Source organism: Elaeis guineensis, chromosome 10, assembly GCF_000442705.2.
Source record: "Elaeis guineensis isolate ETL-2024a chromosome 10, EG11, whole genome shotgun sequence".
Lineage (NCBI taxonomy): Eukaryota > Viridiplantae > Streptophyta > Magnoliopsida > Arecales > Arecaceae > Elaeis > Elaeis guineensis.
Window position 1 is genome coordinate 3330745 of NC_026002.2, and position 14680 is coordinate 3345424.

At 34.8% G+C, this 14680-nt stretch overlaps 1 protein-coding gene across 1 annotated transcript; it reads right to left on the minus strand.

Annotated features, from left to right (window-relative positions):
• Window positions 1–5348: 5348 nt before the first annotated feature.
• Window positions 5349–9891, minus strand: LOC105053181 (glutamine synthetase nodule isozyme). The gene is given in 14 exon segments (XM_010934250.4): window positions 5349–5694; window positions 5807–5867; window positions 5959–6118; window positions 6264–6301; window positions 6434–6487; window positions 6601–6675; window positions 6768–6896; window positions 7557–7644; window positions 7764–7870; window positions 8539–8587; window positions 8717–8795; window positions 8798–8819; window positions 8953–8992; window positions 9733–9891. Coding segments are annotated over 14 exon segments (1068 nt in total). The 5' UTR covers window positions 9807–9891; the 3' UTR covers window positions 5349–5602.
• Window positions 9892–14680: the final 4789 nt, after the last annotated feature.

Consider the following 14680-nt stretch of genomic DNA (forward strand, 5'->3'; position numbering starts at 1 on the left):
AGATATATTGGACTCCATGTGCTGCACATTGCATTGATCTTATATTGATAGATATTGAGAAGATTCGTAGGATGCAGCAAGTAGTGGAGATTGCCCAGACTATTATTAGATTCATCTACAATCGCACATGAATTTTTTCATTGATGCGGACGTATACTGGGGGGAGATTTTAAGATCAGGTATCACACGATTTGCTACCAACTACATAGCACTTGATAGTTTTTTCAGAAGAAAGCAGCCTTACGTCAGATGTTTGTCAGTGCCGAATGACAGGAGAGCAGATATGCAAGGACCGGCACTGATGGAAGTCGTGTGGAGAATTTGGTGACGAGTCAGTCATTCTGACAGTGGGCTGAGAAGGTAGTGAAGGCTATTAAGCCATTATATGAGGTGCGTCGCATCGTGGATAGTGAAAGATACCCCCAGATGGGCTTCTTATATTACATAATGGAGAGAGCAAAGAAACATATCAATGAGAATGATCCGAAGCATGCTCAAAATTCATTAACATTATTGAGCGCCGTTGAGACTATCAGATAGGTAGAGATTTGCATCTAGCCGGTAAGCACGATTCAAAAATATTTTAAAATATTTTTTTTCTTATGCTTGTAAAAGCGTACTTAATCAATTATGAAATTTATCTGCAGCTTATTATTTGCATCCAAGATTTCAATATACCATTTTTGGGATAGATATAGATAATGAGCTTCTTGCTGCTCTTCGTAATGTGATATATAAGATGGTGTCCGATCCAGAAATCGCATCGTTGTGTCTGCAAGAGGTATGCTAGTTTAAAACAGATATGATTATTCAACTGAATTTGATCTGTTTCAATGATATATTTATAAATTTAATTAATATATTTTTTTACAGACGAAACAGTTTAGATAGGGATCAAACAGCTTTGGAGTCCCATCAGCTGTCGTAAGCAAAAAAAGATGAATCTAGGTAAATTACATATCAATAATGAGCAGCATAGATTGATATTTAATTTTGCTTAATAATATCATAAATTTTGATATGTAACTTTGCTTTTATAGCTGAATGGTGGATTCATTTTGGAATGTCCGCAAAACATTTGAGAGGTGTGGCTGTCCGCATTTTTTTCCAGACGGTCTCTGCTAGTGGCTGTGAGCGCAATTGGTCGACTTTCGTCCTTATCCACAGCAAACAGAAAAATCGTCTGACACAAAAATGCCTCAATGATTTTGTATATATTCACTATAATCTGAGGTTGAGGTTAAAATGCATTCAGGAGGAAGTACAACTAAAGTACACTGATCCGACACTAGATGATTATGCTGACGAGGATGACGATCCGATCATCGGATGGCTTGCAGATCAGCAGCAAGAGTCAGAGCTTGATGAATCGGGGTCTCCTCCACGATCAGTCAGTGTGGTAGCTAGGGAGATCAGAATGGATTCCGGACAATGGGCAGAAAGAAATATTCCACATAAGGTTCCAGCTGATCAGCCACAGCCTGAGGAGATACAGGAGACTCATTCATCACATGACTCGATGTCCGATACATCCTCACAGAGGTTCGAACGACAGATGTTTAGACGAGATCGGCAGTCAGCAAGAAGACATCCATCCTCCCAATCACAGAAAACTCAGTCATAGAGGGGCACAAGAGGGAAAAAGAAAAGACAGTTGCACGTGTATCACTCTCGAGAGTGCAGGAGCTATCTGGCTCAGATTCGAAAAACAGGGAGAGTGATGATGATACTGGTAGTAGTCGTAGATCTAATGATCCGGGAGAAACTGGAGGACAGAAGATCACTACTTATGAGACACAACCGCAGGATGATATTCGATTCATCGGTGAGTCCCAGTTTACACATGCCACACAAGATAGAGACCATGGTGGACAAGTCGGTAGAGATCGTGGGGAGCCGATTTCATATAGATGACGGGCTTCTAGAGGTCATCCAGCACATGATGCAGCTGCAGACGATCTTGCACGTAGAGTAGGGTCCATAGATGTATCTGGATCATCCTCGCATTGTGGATTCTATTATCCGCAGTCACCTTATGATCTATATGATATGGTACATTCGAGGTATCGTCTTCTAGTGGTTACTATCCTATGCAGCTTGGAGCATCTTACGGATCAGATTTTACTACCAGCATATTCGGATGGGCTCCTCCACAGCTATACTATCATCCTGAGGATACTTCTCAGAGCCAGAGTTTGAGTGAGAGATCTGAGATGTCTTACAATTCAGAGATGATGCTTTATGTGACGAATATTCAGGAGTACAGTGTATATTGGTTAGAGAGTTGAACTGATGTTTCTCCAGATTATGCTAATGATCCAGATATCTAAGAGCGTCACAGACATTCGACGAAATATTAAATGCATAGTAGATCTTGAGGTTAGTATATTATTTTTTATATTTTGTACTTAAAAATTTTAGATATATTTTAATCTATATTTATATTTTTTTTTAAATTTTAGGATGATATAGTTGTAATATAATATAAATAAATAAATATTTAAAATTTTGGATCAAGAGTCCCTGTACTGCCATCGAACTCAAAAATTGAACCCAAATATGTTAATAATATACAATATAATATAATTTTGGATTATATTTATGAATTAGTAATTTAAATATATAAAAAAAGAAATAAAATAAAATAAAATAATTTGTATCGGTACCGAACCGTTACGTTGAAGCATACCGTGTGTCGGTACGGTATAGTACCGATATCGTACCATATCGGTCTGCCATCGATACGGGATCCGATACCGGTAAAGCGGACCACTAATCTTCTCTTCTTTAGTTTTTGCTTTTTTTTGTTCATTCTCTCGTAAATCTCCATCATAAATAATTCCAAAACTCTACTAAGCAGAATGCATTGCAGGGAGTCCCAGTAACTTTGTTAGATGCATAGAGTCACCAAGGGGATAAAATCATAGGTTAAAAATTTGACCGGACAACTCATGCTCAGTTGAATCTGCCCAACTTGTTAAGGGCCAACTCAAGCTCAAACTGCAATTTAAATATGACACACATTCTGCTTCCTGTCTTTTATATTTATGCAACCATTGAGCATCTTAAACAAAAATTGCAATTAGGTGCTAGATGTTTAGCTTTCCATTATTGAACATCAGGCATTTTTTTTTTCTTTCTTTAATTAATCATTAGAAGGCTGATTTGCTCAATCCAAAGAACTCTTTCAATATCACAACTCATTCTGTTTCCTGTGTCTTTTAGAATTATGCAACCATTGAGCACCTTAAGCAAAATTTGCATTTAGGGGGTGCTAAGGTTTAGCTTTCTATTGTTCAACATTAGACATGTATTTGCTTTCTTTAATTAACCAAAAGGCTTAATGCTTTGTTTAAATTCATTTTTGTATCCACTTGATGATTAAGTTGGAGACCACCAAACTACGTGAATTTTGGTTTTAGATTTTTTTTTTAAATATAAATTATTTTCAGCTGCTTGAACTTTCAATCTAGATGATTAATCATTGACTTTGAATTGTTTAATATCTTTTTTATAATTCAATGTAAAGTAAATACTCCAACTTTATAATTTATCCCCAATGAAATGGGCAATCTGCACAAAAGCCCAGACAAAGTTTATCCTTTATTCACCTTGCTCATATTAACCAGAGATGTAGATAATTTCCTAAATTAAAAGGATAAAGGCAATAGTTATTTATTATCTACCAGAAAAAAAACTTGATAATTACCTGGGGGTAGGAATATCCATAAAATTGCTCAACCAATTATAATTCTGGTAGACTTGTTAAAAATAAATAAATAATTGAATAAATAAATGAATAATTCTCTTGGACAAGGAAAGCTGTTAGTGTTTTTTTTCTTTTTTTTTTTTTTAGCAGAAACCTGTTACACCACTGCTAGTTATTTTTCTTCCCCAGACTTCTCTTTTTCTCATTAGCATATATGATCATGTGGTGAGGAATTTTAAAGGGATACAAACAAGACCACCAAATTGCCCAAATAATGGAATGGCTGTCTTCAGCTGGAAGCCAATTTGTCCATATCCATCTATAAGCTGATTGTCAGATTATGACAATTATTGGGAGAATTTGCGTCTGGTACCTCACCCTGGTTACTCACCCAAAATGGACACATCTGTGACCCAAAACCTTATCACCAAAATGCAAGACCTGTGTGAACCACAGCCCATTCATATTTAGCAGTTTTTTATAATCCCTGTTGAAAGAAGATAACTCTGTTGCTTTGAGAAGACTGTCTGTGGACAAGATCCATGTTTTGACATGTCATGCTTCCAGACTCCAGAATGAAGAGCCTCAAATGTCTTAGTCTCTTAGAATAAGGAACCTCAATTGTCTTGTTCTACCACCAACAGGTGGCCACAAAATAGCTCCTTTCATGGTGCAATAGCCTTGTCGAATCCCATACTAATCCGATATCACCCTTTGCCTTTGGGTGATCATGATCTCGCCGAAAGAGCATAAATTGCATTCTATATTGAAAGCAAATTGGCCATGATCTCCAAAAGAATGATCGATCCTTTACTTCTAAGAAAAAGCAATCAGTGGATTTGCAATTCAAAAGAAGATTCCATCATGGCAATTATCCAACAACTTCCATGCAGATTCTTCAAAGCTAAAATATTCTCCAAATCTTCAACATTCAAACACTTAATTATAATAAGAGAGTTAGGTGGCATATTACATCACATGTGAACTTCCCATTCCTAAACCCAACCTACTTTGTTGCTCAGCTATCACTAAGAAAAGGCAATCCCAGAATTCATTCCTCACTTGCAGAACATTGGAATCATAAAATCTAAGAAAATTGAGTTGTGCGTAGATCTGCTATGCCTCTTGTATCTAAGATCTGTAACGGTCCCATCCCATATCTTAGAATATCGAGAAAATGATAACTCACAGAAAAAATTAGCAAAGAAATTGTCATGTCATTTGACAACATTATGACATGTTAATTTACCCAGAAGTTGAATACAGAGCTGTAAAGCATGAAGTGTCTGATTCAAATGACAACATAATATGCTTATTAATTACTTATCAAATATAGCTTTCTTGGGGAGAAAAGTCCTCCTTTAGCTAATGGAAAGTTTAGAATTTGTTCAACAGCATACTCACCAAAACTCATATTTTGTAGCCTCTTGTGGATTTAATATAAGATGCAAAGATAATGGACAGCAGTTGCAAAACCACAAGCTTTTGGGTGGGGTTTTTGGATAAGAAATCCAGAAGTACATTCCTTCAAAAACATTTGATATGCACTCAAAATATGGCAAGTATAATTGCTTATTCAAATAACACAAGGCAATAATAATAGAACACTAATGCACAACCACCCAAATATGCTGAAATGGACAACTGCAACCACCTTTGAGGTATAGATCTATTGCTTTTGTTATTGGGGATACAGTGGAATAAAAAGGCAGGGGAACAATCAGTTATAGCTAAACCCACCTGCCTGACTACTAAATCCAACAGGGCAATAACTAAACCTTGGACTACTAAGACGACCAGAAAGCCAATCAAGACCGCAGATGAACAATAAAGAGTTCCCAATGCAATGCTAAGGTAGAGGTTCCCACAAAGAACAGGACAGATCTGCAACACTCATGGCTTCCAAAGGATGGTAGTCTCAGCAATCATGGAAGTGACAACATAGGGATCCATGTTTGATGCTGGCCTCCGATCCTCGAAATAACCTAAAAAGCAAAAAAGTAGTCACTATGATGGTCCTGTTTAAGGTAGTTGATAATATAATGAAGTTGCAGAACTAGAATGAATGTAAGAATGGTAAAAGTAAATGATTAGGACCTTTGCCATTCTTCTCGGTCTCACGGCCTACTCGAATGGATGCACCACGATTTGCAACTCCCTGTCAACCATGGAATGCAATTTTAACAAACATGTTCTTTTCAAGGTTGTTCCCCCAAGAACATTATTGCGATCAATAGAACTACACATACCCATACAAAGGTGTTGATATCAGCAGTCTCATGCCGTCCGGTGAGGCGGCGCTCATTCCCTTCTCCATAAGCAGCAATGTGCTCCTTGTGCCTCTTGCCAAGCTTGCCAATGGCCTTCTTTATGACTTCATACCCTCCATCACTTCTCATGGATTTGGTACTGAAAGCAAAACAAAGAGAGGAAAATAGCAGAAAACACTAAAAACTTGAAATGCTGAAAAGGTGATTTATAGACTTGATTTTACTTAAAAGATAAAGAAAGCATTTCAAGCTGTGAATCATGACTCCAAGTTTAACTGGAATACCTGTAGTTTGTGTGAGCACCGGCACCATTCCAATCCCCCTAAGGGCACCAAACGTTAAGAAACAATTTAACACCAAACATCATGATGATCACCATACATTTCAAGCAACAGATTACAGAAAGCCAAACAACTAAGTGCAGCGAGAGAAAGAAGACAATAACTAATCCTACCTGGATCGGCTTAGGGTCAAACGAGAGAACCACACCTGCAATTTCAGTGATCCTCTGCAGAGAGCAGAAAGCAAATAGAAATTAGCTGAGAACAAACAGTGAACTTAATCAAATTTATTTCAAAACGTGGAAGTTATTTATATCAGATTTGGTTGTTTGCAACTTGCCTCCAGTATGTAGCGAGCAATCCATAATTCATCACCAGCAGATATGCCAACAGAAGGGCCAACTTGGAATTCCCACTGCATAAAATTAGCAATGTTAAATGATGTCATGTAAGAAAAAAAGGTAGCCTCTCCAACAAGGGGGCAAAAATAGATAACATTGATGTTACCTGGCCTGGCATAACTTCGCCGTTGATACCACTGATGTTGACCCCTGCATATAGACAAGCTTTGTAGTGGGAGTCAACTATGTCCCTCCCAAAAGATTTGTCCGCACCTGCAGAACAATAATAGGGACCCTGGTACATAATGCACATTCATTAGACTTGAATGAAAGGTTCAAACATGACATGAGAAGGAAAAAACATTCATCTTCAAGATTAGCACTAACAAGATTAGCACTCCACATGAAAAGAAGAAATTCATCTTCAAGAACTTTCAAAAAAGAAATGCTTGAGGAAGGAAAAATCAATTAGCAGGTGGCACTTTCTAAGCCAATCAATATTGGCATTGTATGATATATAGTGTTCTGTGGAGTAAAGAAACTCCAAAAGATTGCGAAGAGAATGTTTAAATAACAAAAGCTTCAAAGGTTCAGAAAATCAGAAATCAGCACAAACAACAGAAGCATGGTGTTTTTCTTTTTCCCAAAATAAGCTTCATTGTGTTTTATTGCTACTTTCCTAAGTTTCTCTATGATTTACAAAGCAACTCTAGAGGCTAGAGTCAGAGGTTTCTTAAAATGAAAAAAGGTTAGAAAACCATCAAAATGAATCTGCCAGAAAAGAATTTTTACAAATTTGCATGGCACAACTCAATTAAAATAAAAGAAAAGAAAAAGGAAGAAAAATGCCTTACATGAACTGACTATGCATAAATCATGTGACAACAATATATAAAACATAAGAGAAGAATGAATTCTCTCATACAAACACCTGAAGCTAGTTCAAAGATAATACCTGCGGACCGGGGTAACCACCCACAGGCCACCCTAGTGGCCAATGGACATCCTTCTGCAGGAGGGTGTACTCCTGCTCTATTCCATACCTGTTTTTCGTTTAAACAGAGAAAACAAATCAACATGTGCAGACAATCATCCCAAATAAGAAAAATGTTGAAATTATCAAACAATATAAATAACAACATAAGCACGTGTGGATATATACCAAGGTTCCTCAGCAGCAACATCAGGATGGCTAAAAATCTTAGCCGCATTGAATCTTTTGTTTGTAGGGATCGGCTCACCTGCTGGGGTATAACAGTCACACATGACCTACATGTCCATTAAAAAGAATAGATATCATTACGTAAGTTGAAATACAGTAAGGTGACAAGAAGATTTTAAATAACCTACAATAATCCAAATCAATGATAAGAATAACAGCAAGAATTTAAAATCTGAGAAGTAGAATAATTTTTAGAAAATTGTAAAGTAAGAAGCTTGGAACAAAAATAATCATAAAAAGTAATTACAAACCCACGACTATAAAAGAAAATATTTAATTAATTTCTACCGAGGAAGAACACCACAATAAATTTTTATTTGCTGGTAAATTATGAGATGCTTATATCGCAACATGACAACCAAGAGAAATAAATATTAACCATACGTCACTCCATTTTGTGCTTCTCAATTTACAAAGAACTAATTCTGGTGTTATTAGTTTTTACAGGAGCCAATAAAATGCATTCACTTAATGATCTTCCATGCCTGTAAATTATCAGATATAATTTGTAAAGACTAAGTTTTAACTACAACAGAGAGAACAAAAAGCAGCAAACTGAGATGAATCAAAAACTTGTATGGGTAAATTCAGGTGAATTTATAAAAATTGGACAGCTTGAAGAAATTCCAATAAATTTAAACCTAACACCAAAAGATACTGGATAAAGAGTTATGAACGTTATAGAAGCAGACTAACAAGGAAAAGATATACTTACAAGAATATTGTTCCCCCTCCTAAAAGGATCCTTGAAAATGGCTTGAGGACTACACATCCACATCAAAACATTAAGTGCAAATTAGCACATGTTATTATAGCTATAACAATTAAAGATATAACTTTGAAAAGACCATCAAACAATAGAAGGTATAGATGGATGGGGGTGCAAAACTTACTATAATATCACTTCACTATCCTCACCAGGAGCTTGACCTGTGCTCGAACCATCATAATTCCACTTTGGAAGCTTGCTAGATCAGTAACAGGCCCCGGCAGAGTCTGTTCAATAAGGAAAGATGAGTGCTTTACCAAGAAGGATGTGATAGCCCAATTGATGGAATCAATTTAAGCCTCACATGAAGAGCACAAAAGAAAAGTAATACAGATTTAGAATGTGATATAAATGCGTTACCCTTGCTTTGCTTCGGATGTCCATACCAGATCCTCCAATCCTGTTGTACATGGAAAACAGATTGTTAAAACAAAATTGTAGAAATAGAAATACAGAATTATTGAAGATCTGGAACAAATAATGAAGGGGAAAAATGTATAGTTTTGCCACAAGACCAGATAGAAGCACAAGTAGAAACCAATTAATGACGAAAAGAAACACCGAACAACCAAAACTAATAAGAGGGAAAAGACACATGAAATGAGGGAGTCCAAATTTTTGCCAAAGACCAAATATATGATCATCAACAGGAAAAAACAAGAGAAAATTAAGATGAGGAAAGGATCCAGCCAATATAGTAAAGACTTACAAATGGAAGTCCTACCAAACTCCAGGACAGCCAAAACCAAACCTAGCATGGAAAAGGATTAAAAAATGTCCAAAAACAGCCCATGCTCATGTCGTAAAAACTCAAAAGTAAACCGCAAAGGAGCAATTTTTCCAGCTACAAATGAATCAAAAAACAGCCACCAAACAAGCAAACCGTAGAGATTTGAAAAACACGAAACCTAAGAAAATCACAACCGCAACATAAAATAAGCTAGCATAAAGGACATCTAACAAAAATAATATTCATAATCATATCATGAACACCCTAAACAAACCAAAAAGGCGAGATTTTTCCACCAAAAATATCAACTAAAGGACCGTGTTTAAGGTAGAAGTCGATTAAAAGAAACCCAAACAGCTAACAAAAAAAAGGGGGAAAAGGCGAAAAAGATGAAGAGGTGAAGAACCAACCATATGTACTCGGCTATGATCTTCTCCGTGGTTTCGGAGAGGTTCAGGTTGACGAGATCTGTGAGCAGAGACATGGCTGCAAGCCTGCAACGAAGCGAAGAGAACCCAGTCGAGCGATAGAGAGCGAGGAGAAGAACGACCGACGGCAGAGCGTTTATATAAGCGTGATTGGTGCTGAGAACATGGGCGCTAGATCACAGAAGGAAAAATAATTAAACGATAAAATTAAAATATCCAATAAAATATTTATTTATTATATAGTTTTAATTTATTTTATTTATTTATTTATTATATATTTTTATTATGGAATTATTGGTGACTTGTGAGTCGTCGGGGGAACGGTAGGTGGCACCGGTTTTTTTGGGGTTGTGGTGGGGGGCGCTAATTTTTCTCCCTACCTAACCAAAACCGGCTGAACCAGTGATTATGGATTTATGAGACTACTTTTATAATGAAATGGCCAAACTACCTTGAGACAATCTATCTATAATATAATAAATTGTCTATAATATAATAAATTGCTTGAAATATCTCAAGTCATTGAGGTTTTGATTAATTAACTAATTAGTTTAATATGACATATTTTTTAAAAAATACATCACATCAGATAATGTTTATAATTAAAGTTAATGTAAAAAAATATGTGATATTGACTATCTCTTTATCATCTCAAAAAATTTATCCCATAATTTAGTTCACTTAACAAGGAATAATTTTAACAAATCTAAAATATTGATTATACTCATGAATTAGTTCTTATTTTGCTTCACATACTTATCTAATGTATTTTGCTTATATTCTAATAGATTTAAAATCTTTGCTCTACTTATTTGTTGAACGTTCTCTTTTTTTCTAAAACTAATGAGTATGAATTATTTAATTTTTTATTTCATATCTAACAATATAATTTTTTATTTATATATATATAGTACATTATTTTTAATAAAAAAATTAAAGTATTTTAATATATCTAAATTGCTTATGCCCAATTAAAAAACCAAACTTTTTTTTTAATATCCTACTTGGTTATAATGATATTATGTTTACTGTAATAGCAGCAATGTATAACATTATTCGATAAAATCATTATTTATAAATAAAATTTTATTATATATATTTTTAAGTATGTATATATATAATCCTAGCATTTGGTGAATCGTCCATCCATTATCACAGGTAGCTGAAATATAATTTTCATTTATTTATCCTCTAAATTATATTTGTAATATTTTTTTTCTTGGGATCACTGGTATAATATCTGTTATTTTTAAATCATGATTTAAAGCAGTAGCTGCATCATCACCTATTGTGTCTGCACGTGAACATCTCGTGTGCCCCTCCCAGTAATTTTCACCATGTGTTTTCAACTAATGAAGTCACGAGGAGAAAAGGATTTCACCGGCTCAGCCGGTGGGGGTGACCAGGACCGTATCCGTACGGCCCCATTGACTAGGTCGTCGACTCTTCGTATTAACCGCCAGCTGGCGTTCCCATCGAAGAGACCAACACGTGTGGGTCCCGCATCTCGACATTGGAACCACCAATGAGGTGTCCCGAGGTCCACCGGAAAACCAATAGGAAAGCGGTAGATCCTGGGCTTACGGCGGCCAACGCGGAGAGATAACCTCCGCAGGTCCTCCGGGGAAATTTCCACGCAAAATCTTTTGCTGTGGTGGAAATCATAAACATTTGATTTATTATTATTATTGTTATATTGCTGTTGAAGGTGGTAGTGGTGGTGGGTTGTTGGATAAAAATTGTTCAAAAGATTGCCAATGGATGGCCAAACCAACATGAAGTAGACCTGTACTTTTGTATTTGCATCGATCTCACCATATTTGATGAAAAACTAATGTTGTGACTAGTAATAGTATAAATATTTTGTCGAAATAATTTTCTATATGACTGGATTCAAGCGTATGAATTTAAGGGTTTAGGATTTTACTGTGCTGCATTTTAGCTAGACGTGGGAAAGATGACTTTGGTTTACTTAAATTTGATTTGAGGTTGAGATTGAGTTTGAGCTTTAAAGCTAAGCTTAACTTATATAATTAATTTTGCTAGTTGAGAATTCAATAGGTGGATGGGATGATCTGGTATGCCATTAAAAAAAAAATCATAAAGTATTAGAAAAAATAAAAAATAAAAATTTTGGAGTAAAAAATCACATACTTATATGCGTAACTTTCTTACCTTGCTTCTTTAGTATTCTTTATGGTGTCAATTATAAGAAGCTATGGTGATCAGCAATGAATAGTAGCACAATAAAAGTACAAACTTCGATGTAAACGTTAAGAATTGATTTACTGTCAAAAAAAAAAAAGAGTTTTCTATTATTCTTGAAAGGTTTTGATTTTTTTTTCTTCAAATATATGGCTGTCATTGTATTTATTTTATAATCTATTTTTGATTTGAAAAATTAATTATTCTTTACTAAAAAAATTAACTATTTATGACTCTTTTAAAAAAATACAAACTATTTAAAGGAGAGCCAACAAAACTCTCCATTTATTGTTGCCTCTCTTAAATTTTAGAAAATAGATAGGGAGTAATATAATTTAAATAGTTGTTTTATTGACAATAGGATCCATTTGTTATTGACTCCAGTTTTCCAAAAGCCCCCAAACTCTTTATGTATGTCTCTATCATTTTTGGTGGTTTGATATTGCCTGCACTACAATGAAACCCCAATTTTCTTCCGCTCCAGACGCTATCACATCTTATTCCATTTCCCATTGAATCCATTTCAAGGTTTCCATTTATTTATTCTTTGTTCCCTAAGTTATAAATACAAAGGATGTCCAACTTGTACGTGCTAAGTCTTGCTGACCTAAGATGATGCTGGAACATATCGAGAGAGAAATTATCAAATAGACTAAGAGTCCAGTGGACGAGTTCAATAGTGACTCACCGTGTTTACCCTCAATCTTATATTTAAACTATTCATGATCAAAACATTGGCGAGAATTCATCTTGTTACCCACCATACACCGAGATATGGGTTTGTCTATCGGACTTGATCCATAAAATATTTTTTTATGTGTAATATTAAAGGAAATATATAATTTCATTTCGTTGGCTTTTATGAATGTCTTTTGCGCATGAATTTAGATTGTAGAATATTGAAACAACAATGCAAACCACCTTCTTCTGTTTTCTAGTTCTTGGTTGGTAGCCAACGACCATCTATTTCTTGTTGCATAACTTGTCCAATTGCTTCGTTAAATTTTTTTAAAAAATTACTGCCATCCAACATAATTGGTCATAGACCTTGTATGTGCTGTTTCTTCTTTGCTTGAGCTCCAAAGCTATTAAATATTTACCACAGAAAACAAAACCATCTCCAAAGCTATAAAATTAATGGGCTTGGACAATGAGAAAGAAATTCCAAGTGCTTTCAGTCCCCGAATGGGCTCTCTTAGACTTAAATAGGCAACATTTTTTTAATGAAGTTTCTTAGTCATTATCTCTCCTACCTACCAACTTGTTCCAAGTCTTCCCTGCCTTGTTACTGGCAAATCAATGACTTGATCTTACAATTCAAGTATTGCAGCCATTGTGGATTCTACAAAGTTCTTACATCACATAATTTTAACAATTTGCTTGGCCTTCATCAGCTCCATACATCATCTTGATATAAATACATTTCATATATTTAACACAAGGGGATTATAATTCTTTATGAACATTGTCTTCTCCATCAATATCAATCGAAGCCCCCAAGCTCCAACATGAAGCTATAAATTATCGTTCAGAATTCAACTCTACAAATTAGTATTTTGCGCACATTAAACTAATGATTTCTCTACAACTGGCAAATTGATTGGTTTTGTGTAGGCTTGCTGATTGTATAATAGTGATGCTTACATTAATTTACGATCAGTTTCTCTATAAAATATATATATGTTTAAGAATAATCATGGGAGAATCATGCTAATTGTTTTAAAGAAATGATATGAGAATTATACAAGTCAGATGCGTGGGGAGTTAACCATTGTGCCAATTGGCTACCAAGTTGTGGTGCCAAATAGATTCACATCTGCTGCCATATTATCCGAGAATCTAATCCGTCATGTATTTGCTCATGCTTGTTGCCTTAATAGAAAATTGAGGCGTTAACTCTCTCTTTATTTTAAAAAAAATAAAAAATAAAGTATTAAAAAGACCCTTGGGGAATTCTCTCAAGCTTTAAACCTCAAATGAAGAAAGGTGGTACTAGTGATGGTTTATAATTTAACTAGTTTTAAGCCCGCATGTTGCGCACGGATTCTAGGTTATATAATAGATTATTTTTTAAAAAAAATTATATATAAATTATAAAATAATATTCATCCAAATTTTTGATATCCATTCATATTCTTGACTACATATATGAGTGAATTTTTATTGCAAAAGAATAATAATATCAGGCATTAAGAATATCATTTAAGCCACATAAGTGGACTTTAATTATAACATCATACTTTAATTCAATGCTTGAAAAATTAAGAATTATTAGGTAGGAGAATTTTGGCATTCATAGATGATAATATATTGCTTACGTGGACAACCTAAATGACTAATCTATCTTCTCTCAGTTTTTGCCATCATATATATATATATATATATATATATATATATATATATATATATATATATATATATATTAGATTAGTTTGCTCTCTTTACAATACCTTGTTGCATGGAGAAATATGTTCTCCTACAACCTATTTCTCCATATGGGATTCATAGTGAACTATAAAGAAACTATTTTGAACCCAATGGTTTCCTTGCCTCCTCACTATATGTTGAGTTATTTTTTATCTATTATTTCCATTATGATTTTTCCACCATCTCATATTTGTTTCCTTACTTTGGCTAAGGGACCCTTGGCTCTGATTTACCAACTACCACTTGATTTCTTGGAAGCATACCTTTTTCATCAATATTTTGATTATTTTTGGTTAGG